This window comes from Mytilus californianus, unplaced genomic scaffold, assembly GCF_021869535.1.
Source record: "Mytilus californianus isolate M0D057914Y unplaced genomic scaffold, xbMytCali1.0.p SCAF_14, whole genome shotgun sequence".
NCBI classification, from domain to species: domain Eukaryota; kingdom Metazoa; phylum Mollusca; class Bivalvia; order Mytilida; family Mytilidae; genus Mytilus; species Mytilus californianus.
The window spans coordinates 39074278-39082722 of NW_026262626.1; the positions used below are offsets into that span (position 1 = coordinate 39074278).

The following is an 8445-nucleotide window of genomic DNA, read 5'->3' on the forward strand; positions in this document are numbered from 1 at the left end:
CCGTTTTTGAGTTCTGAATAATGAATTTAAGGAGCCAAATCCTGCATATGCACTAGTTAGAATATCTCTTGTAAAATGGATATAAACACCAACATGGTATGGAAAACAAGATATTCCACAAAAAATTGTTCTGCATAATAGAGCTCGACTCTCTTCATCTTATATTCCTAAAATATAAAAAGTCAAATCTAATTTTTTTTTCGAAACCTGATACTCAAGACACTATATTAACAATTTCTCCCTTTAACTTTATCGTGTTTATCATGTATATTAATAGATATTACGACTTTTGATGTGTATATGTATATTAATAGATATTACGACTTGTGATGTGTATATGTATATTAATAGATATTACGACTTTTGATGTGTATATGATGTGTACATGATGTGTACATGATGTGTGATTGTTTTGACAATACAAACTGATATTAAAAAATGTATAGCTGGAACCTGTTCATGCTGTTTTAAAGGTATCTATTTTTATTTGATTAACAGTGTATTTATATTTGTATTTTATTCAATCTTAAAAGGATAATAGTTGATCATATTTGCATTTATCGTCTTTGTAAAATGTCATCGACCTAATAAATTATAATAAACATGAACCGTATCAAATCAAAAATGATTTCTTAAAAATTAACTGTGAGGTAAACTATCATCAATACAATAACAAAGGAAAGCAACACAATACAAATGATTAATAGAAGGGATATAACTCCTTTAGATTTCCTCATTATGCAGTACAACGAAGGCATACTATTATTGATATGGGACGAAGGGAATACGTGCCTCAGTGACAATGCAATTATGTAGTCCTTCAAGGGTTCACCAGGTGGGGATTTATACGCATTTCAAAGGAATACTACCTAATAAATGGGGGAGGGGGAGGGGGGAGGGGTTCCAGCTTTGATTTTCGTTGATATTTTCATGATTTAACACACATTCGAAAAACATCTGAAAGACCCCTCCAGGTTAGCAAATAATAATCACCTTTGTTAATAAGTATCAAGCAATCACAAGTGGTAAGCAGACAGAAGAAACGAAGAATGACATTAATACGAGTACAGAAAATATAAAAATATATGCATTAAAATTCGCCGTTTCGTTATCTTACGCATTCAGGCTATGTTTTCAAAACTTTTTGCTTTATAAAAAAAGTACGTGAGCCTTTCATAGTCCTTTTCCGTTATTATCGTAAATCTTTAATTCTTAAAAATAGATATAAGTTTTTTGTAACATATGTATAGTAATATCCTATATGTATAATCATAATATGAATGTTTACTATCAATGAGCCAATCAAATGAATTGGGGAATAGATCGGTAAAAATTGTTTAAAAATGTAATGCAATAACAATTACCAATTAAAATGACGAGTTAACGCTGCCTTAGATAATGTTCCCTAACGAATATTTATATCCCGGACAGGGATCAGAGCAATGCATGAGGGCGGTACATTAATTAAATCTAAAACACTAATCTACAATGAATTCGGTAACTAATTTCATTAAACAATATCTGTTTGTTTGTGTCAGTATCAGAAAACTAGTTGCTCGGCCGTTTATACCCCCCGGAACTTTGTTGTTTGAACATATTGAATATGCAGTGCTGTAAAATCAGTTTCATTAAGAAATGTTCTATTAAAGTTAACATTTTAAAGTTGTAGATCTCATTGTATAAAAGCCAAAAATTCAGTAATATATATTTTTTTTCTTTTAACATGATTTAGTCTAGAGGAGATCACCTTTAGCTTATACATGCACCCTTTAACGCAATTACTGCAGTTAATACTGTGAACGAAAAACAAACAGTGGGTATGAGGCACAGCCGATGACCGGGAACATTTACAGTATTACTCTGATATTTCACTAAATGAGAAATTTTTCAACAAAGTATCCTCAGAATTAGCTGACTTCATCATTCAGCTAAAAACAATAAATAAACCACTTTTTAACTGAAGACTAAAGCTCATCTTATGTCAAAATGGAATCAGATGGACAGCCACCACATTTTGATCTTTCTGAGGATGAGGACGTATCACTTCATGTATCACAGAAAAGGAATTTTCGCCGTATCAGAAGTATTTCATCGTCTGACTTCGATGACCTCGATGACAGTGATACAGATATATCAGTTCATTCTTACGCGCAAGACATCATACAAATGCATACCGAAGTCTTAATTTCTGGCCTAAGAGCATTCTTGATAGACCACACATTGACTGATGTTGTTATTAGCGTTCAGGAAGAAACTTTTAATTGTCACAAAATAATTCTTGCAGCTTTTTCAACCTTTTTCAAATCAATGTTTACCTCTGGAATGATGGAAAGTGATCAAAGTGCAACTGTAAGTTTACCAAACATTGAACCAAATATAATGAGAAAAATTATACAATTTATGTATGTGGGAGAAGGCTTTGATTCAGAATTTGCAGATGAGATGTTACTGACTGCCGATTATCTTCAAATAGAAAGTATAAAGACCGTGTGTTTAAAACAAATAAGGCACAAACTCAACTGTAATAATATTTTCAAATACTGGCGTTTGTCAGAAGAAAGTGTAGCATACAAAGATTTGAGACGTTCCTGTAAAAATTTGGTTGCAAAGAATTTCAAATTGTTGTGGTCAAAAAATGGTTTTGTACAACTTTCCTGTAATCAAATTGTTGCATTGCTTCAAGAGGAAAGCCTTAATGTTTCTGATGAAAATACAGTATGCGATGCTGTAGACCGATGGATTAAACATGATATTGCGAAAAGAAAGCGAAATTTAGCATCAATATTTGAAAACGTCCGATTGCCATTAGTGTCGGAGGAAAATCTCCTGAAATTCAAAACGGAGTTCCCATACTCAAAGGACTCTAAGCTTGATGAATTCCTGAAAGAAGCTAAATGCTTTCATGAAAAATATGACAGACAGTCGTTGTTAGTCGGGCAAAGTATGCGCACAACTTACAGACTTAGGTCAAGACAAGAACATGTATTAATTGTACTTGCAGGAGGAGAAGACGATAATAACGAGCGTTCTAGAGCAATGTGGAGCTTTTGGCCAAGCATGATGAAATGGAAGCGTTTATCAGATCTCCCAAAAGAAGTGCATTCTGAAAATTCCGGACCAGCAACTTGTAGTTATGGCTTATCAAATATCCTATACTCAGGAGGATATGAAAATGATTGTTTCTATAGATATGATGGAAAACATGATAAATGGATAGAATTACCACATCTAAATCATGACAGAGCAGGGCACAGTATGATAGTTATAAAGAATTGTGTATATGTATTTGGCGGAATGGCTTACGATTATTCGCCCTCAGCAGAATTTTTGGCGCGAAAAAGTTTCAAGACAATTGATGCTTTTAATATGACAAATCAATCCACCGGACAAGATGATGAAAAATCGATGTTTGAAAACAAAAAAAATACAGATCATTTTGATGAAAATATAGACAGAAATGACGATACGTCGACCATTAAAAGTGAAAACGAGTCTGATAATGACGACCATGGTGATACTGGAAGCTCAGATGACGATACGGGCGGAGGCAATTGGACTAGATATGGTAAACTTTTGCATCCAATTGTGGACGGACAAGTTGTGGTAGTTGATGAGAAGATTTACATCTTTGGTGGAGTAACTGTAGATAGTGAAGAGTATGATTCTAACACATGCGTGCAATGTTATGATACCTACCTCAAGACCTGCTATATATTTAAACATAATGACCTCGGAATTCAGTTAACAGAATCAAATGTGTTTGGTTGTGACGATAACGTTTTCATTCTTAGTAAAAATTTAAAGAGTTTTTCAATTATATCATATTTCAAAAGAGTTGGAAGTGTTTCTCGCAATGAAGAGAAGATACAGTTTGTAGATCAGTCCTTTACTAAGTTTCCGCCAGAAGGATTTCTTAAGAGTGGCAATAGCTACTACTTCTTAGGGGGAATGGATGGACGTATATCAAATCATGTAGTGAGTTACAACTTAAAAACAAAACACACGTCAATTTTTGAAGATGGTGCTTCCTTGCCTAGCAGCTTGACTGATTTCTCATGTTTAACTCTTGTTCTTGAAAAAGACATTTACTGGCGTAATTGAAATGTTTAACAATTAATATGTGAACATATTTTTCTGACAGTTTGTTTTTGAAATACAGAACACAGATAACGAAGCCTCAATTTCTCTCTTTGTGTTTTATTTTTTTTTGCTATTTTCTTTTATTCTATGATCTATAGGTAGACATATATCATACATAAGTTATACTTATAAGATTATATTTACATACACGTTACAATGCATTAGCTGCCGTTTCATGTGGACAACCATCTTGTAAATTGTTTGAGAATTTGTCATGCTTTTTATTACTGCACAGTATACTTTGTGCGCATTGAATGTCGTAGGGTATCCTATAGTTTTTTACATTCCCGGTATTTGGTTACTAGATACTGAGTCATCTGCAATCAGACCATGTCTTCATTTCATTATTATTAGCAAAGATGTGTTGTTCAATTTGTGTATAGTCAGAGAGACATACAAAAAGTTTTGCACTTATTCAAACATGATACTGAATGCCTGTAGTACATTTTTTCTGTTATACTGTCAACAACACCTTTCTGCGAATTGATTTTACCAAAGGACAGAAGTACTGTGAGCCTTAATCCATAAATTGTAAACTCATTTTGAAATACTAATGGATTCATTAAATAATTTCATCAAGCACAAAGATAACTCAAAAATGATGACGTAGATATTTTTTCCGAATTGGTTTAGGTTGTGAAATCTTTGATATCAATGTGAATAAAACAAATGAATGTGCCTCTGAACACCAATGCTATCTTTAAAGATCCTTAGTTTACATTTATCCTTTTCAACCCTTTAAACTAGTATTCCCCATTCTAAACCTAAAGATAGATTGAAATAATTAGTCCATCTTTGTTTCATACAAATGAATGGTAAAATAGATTCCTGATACATCTCAAATGAAAATATTAGGTCCGGTGACACAGTTTTCGTCCTTTGAATTCCGTTGTCTACAATTGGAGTAACTAGTGCGGACAGTTTAAAACTTGCACATACTTTTTTACACCTTCTAAATTTATATCTTTATATTTTATGCATAACATAGTACGTTTGGGGATGAAATTACACGTATAAACACTTTGGAGTAATTTTTGATAGGTAAAGTTATGATCTGTCCGGTTTGAAAAGGTCAAAAATTATTATGCTTAGATCTAAAGCTATCAAACTATATTATACACTCCTTTTACATAAAATTATCATTATGTCGAGTGACAGGCTATATATAGACCTTTCTATAATTTTTCTATAAGTTGTCCCTATAGTAGTACACTATACTGTTTAAATATTTTGTTGATAGAGCAGGTGCGATTTATTAAATTTGCGTTTTCTGACTTAAATAAATGCACCACGATATGACTGTTTTCTCGGACAAGTGGTTGATATATGTCTGTTTCGATTTACTATGTCATTCTGTCGGGCTGTTCAAAATAGTTTTTATAAGAATTCTTCGACTGCTTTATAAATTGTTTATATATTTCGTTATTGTAATCTTTATTCAAAGGTATGACTTTCGGTCTAATCTCATTTTCGCATTACCTTTAATAAATGATGGTTTTATAAAATGGCAAGACAACAAAATACACCACGCCTTCAAGAGTATTCGCGTGCTCAAAACACCACATTCTAAATATGAATTGAACCGCCGTCAAACAGAATTGCACCTGAATTTAGCACTTTTTACAATTGTGTCAAAGGTGGCAATGCCGCTGCAGCCAGATTATTAAATAAAAATGCACGTGGATATCCATAAACATGATAAATGTTCCCGTGCAATGCCAGAAAATAAATAACCTGATCTAGATTATCTTCTAATAATACTGTTAGGTCAACAGTGAACGGAGATATTTTTCTCCTTCCTTTTCTTGTGACATTAATTGAAAAACTCAAAGCCTCATTTATCTGGTTACTATAACAAAGCCAAAGTGTGGTATACAATTTTTAGGACAAACAGTACGGGACTTTTTTAGACGAACACAGGAACATCTATACCGCTTCCGAAAACCTAAGAAATTCAAAAGTATAATTTACCATTTAGAAAACACAATCACAATATAAAATTTATAAGATTCCAACCACTCGAAACGTCCCAGAAACAACAAGGACAATCGCATAAACAATTTGAAGATTCCTGTAGAATTATCTAACTGCTAACTATTTTGGATTAAATGACTGTAGTCAGCATATCCCCTGGTTCTAAATTACAATATAATGGGACAAGGGAACATATCTAAACTTTTTCCATTGATATCATGGATATTGTTGATAAAAGACAAAGTAATAATAGGTCTCATTGCAAACGTATCAATTGAAATTAACGAATTAAACATCGTATATATTATGCACTTAATGATCTTCTATCTATATTTAAAAATAATGGTAGGCATCAATTATTATGTAAACTGAGTCAAATACCAATTAGTAAACTACTTGAAATTTTCAAGCAGTGTTGTCACGAAATAGAAGTTCCTTCATAATATAAATTCAAAATGGAATAAATATTCAGGAATATTATTTCCACTGGAATGAATATTACAGTATATGTTCCTAACGGAATAAATGTTATAGAATATTTGTTCCATCAAGAACAGATATTATGACATTGTTTATAACAAAGTTTCCAGTGGAACTTCTGTTAGGTGGAACAAATATACGTTGACAGTGTGACACCATCTCGTTCGTCAGACCACTCTATGAATATTCGCGTATAATATCAGCGTTTTGTTACCCTAGGTTGTTCCTTAAACCTGAAGATCATAAACGGCTTTTCCTGAAAATTGAATATATTAACAGAGATATTGATTTCATCAAGTTATCGAATATATTTAATTACTCTACCATCAAAACTTGATACCTCCCTATTTTGATAACACAAAACCACCTATTATTTCGTATACATAAAAAAAACAGCAAAAGTTTAAATTTTGATTATACGTCAGTAACATCAGACGCCAGTGTAGAAAATAATACTCCTCTAACTTTAGACTGTGAATCGTTGAGTTTTAGATATAATCCTTATTGCCATAATATAATGGGGGACCTCAATATCATTTAAGACCGAGAGGTTAATTTTTTTTTTGGAAAATAACCAAAATATCGTCCTCCATCTAATAAAAGACACTCTTTCATCGTATTGTAAAACTTGGTGTAAACGGGAAAAATTTGATAAAAATCTTTTATCTAAATAGATGTATATGCATGTTGTATATATTCGAATATTACATTTTGAAGATAAATTAGAAATAAATAAAACAGTATATAATACATCTATTCTAAGAAACAGACTTCATGTACTCGCAAAGTGGTTTGTATTTGTACATGCCGACCAAAACCGCCGGCAATGTGATGGTGATATGCCATAAATACTACACGGACGTTCTTAAGAACGAAATTTTAAATTCTTCTACATTTTAGTCCGTGCGCCCACAGAGAGTCAGATAGTAAACAATCATATCATAACCACATCACAGCTTAAGGCTTCTTTTGAACATTTGAAGGTCTCTGCTATTTACTGGTTACATTAACTACACTAAAAACCAGTAAAATATCATTTCATCTCGGCCTCTAATCAATGTTCTATTACTAATCTTTCAGAGCTTTTAACTATGTCCTGAACTACTATAAAAGAACTTTTCATTAATTATTGTACTAAAACATATGAAAATAGTGCAATAAACTATTTTTGGAGCGTTAAAAAGTCTTTGGATGTTTTAAATAAAATATACTTGCTGTAACGCATTTAAAGCCTTCTTCCCTAATAAGAAAGGTAAATATACTAGATATACTTACTGGAGTTGTGATGAGATAATTGAAGCTGTTGATTGTCTCCTTGATAATATTTATGTAAGTTTCAGCAATAAAGTTTATCGACAGGTTGTAGGTATTCCTATGGGCACCAATTGCGCCACTCTAATAGCTGACTTTTTCTTGTACTGTTATGAATCAAATTTTTTGGCCAAACGCAGTAAAAAACCGTCTAAATTACATTTAATTGATCAATTCAACAACACTTACCGTTATCTTGATGTTATTTTTCGTTAAATATTCAAGAATTTCCTTAATATACTGCCGAAATTTCCCCAAAGGAAATTATCTGAAATAAACCAAATATAAACGGTTATAATTTCCCCTTTTCAAGATTTAGATATTTCAGTTATACACGGGAACTCTACACTAAAATTTACGACAAAAGAGACGATTTTTCGTTCCCTATTGTTAATCTTTTTTTTTTGGACGGTGATGTTCCTTTGTCACCATCTTAAGGTGTTTATATATCACAACTCTTTTGCTATGCCCGTGTCTGTTGTGACGTATTGGATTTCGATGAAATTAATCTATGTGCTACAGGTAAATCATTAAGTCATG

At 32.3% G+C, this 8445-nt stretch overlaps 1 protein-coding gene across 1 annotated transcript; it reads left to right on the forward strand.

The window, feature by feature from the left end:
• Positions 1 to 363: 363 nt before the first annotated feature.
• Positions 364 to 4181, forward strand: LOC127724503 (actin-binding protein IPP-like). Its single transcript, XM_052231483.1, has 2 exons — positions 364 to 473; positions 1733 to 4181. The coding sequence occupies exon 2, from the start codon at positions 1987 to 1989 to the stop codon at positions 4099 to 4101; it is 2115 nt and encodes a 704-aa protein (XP_052087443.1). The 5' UTR covers positions 364 to 473; positions 1733 to 1986; the 3' UTR covers positions 4102 to 4181.
• Positions 4182 to 8445: the final 4264 nt, after the last annotated feature.

Coding starts and splice junctions, on each gene's coding strand:
- LOC127724503 (XM_052231483.1), top strand. CDS start 1,987: ATGGAATCAGATGGACAGCCACCACATTTTGATCTTTCTGAGGATGAG.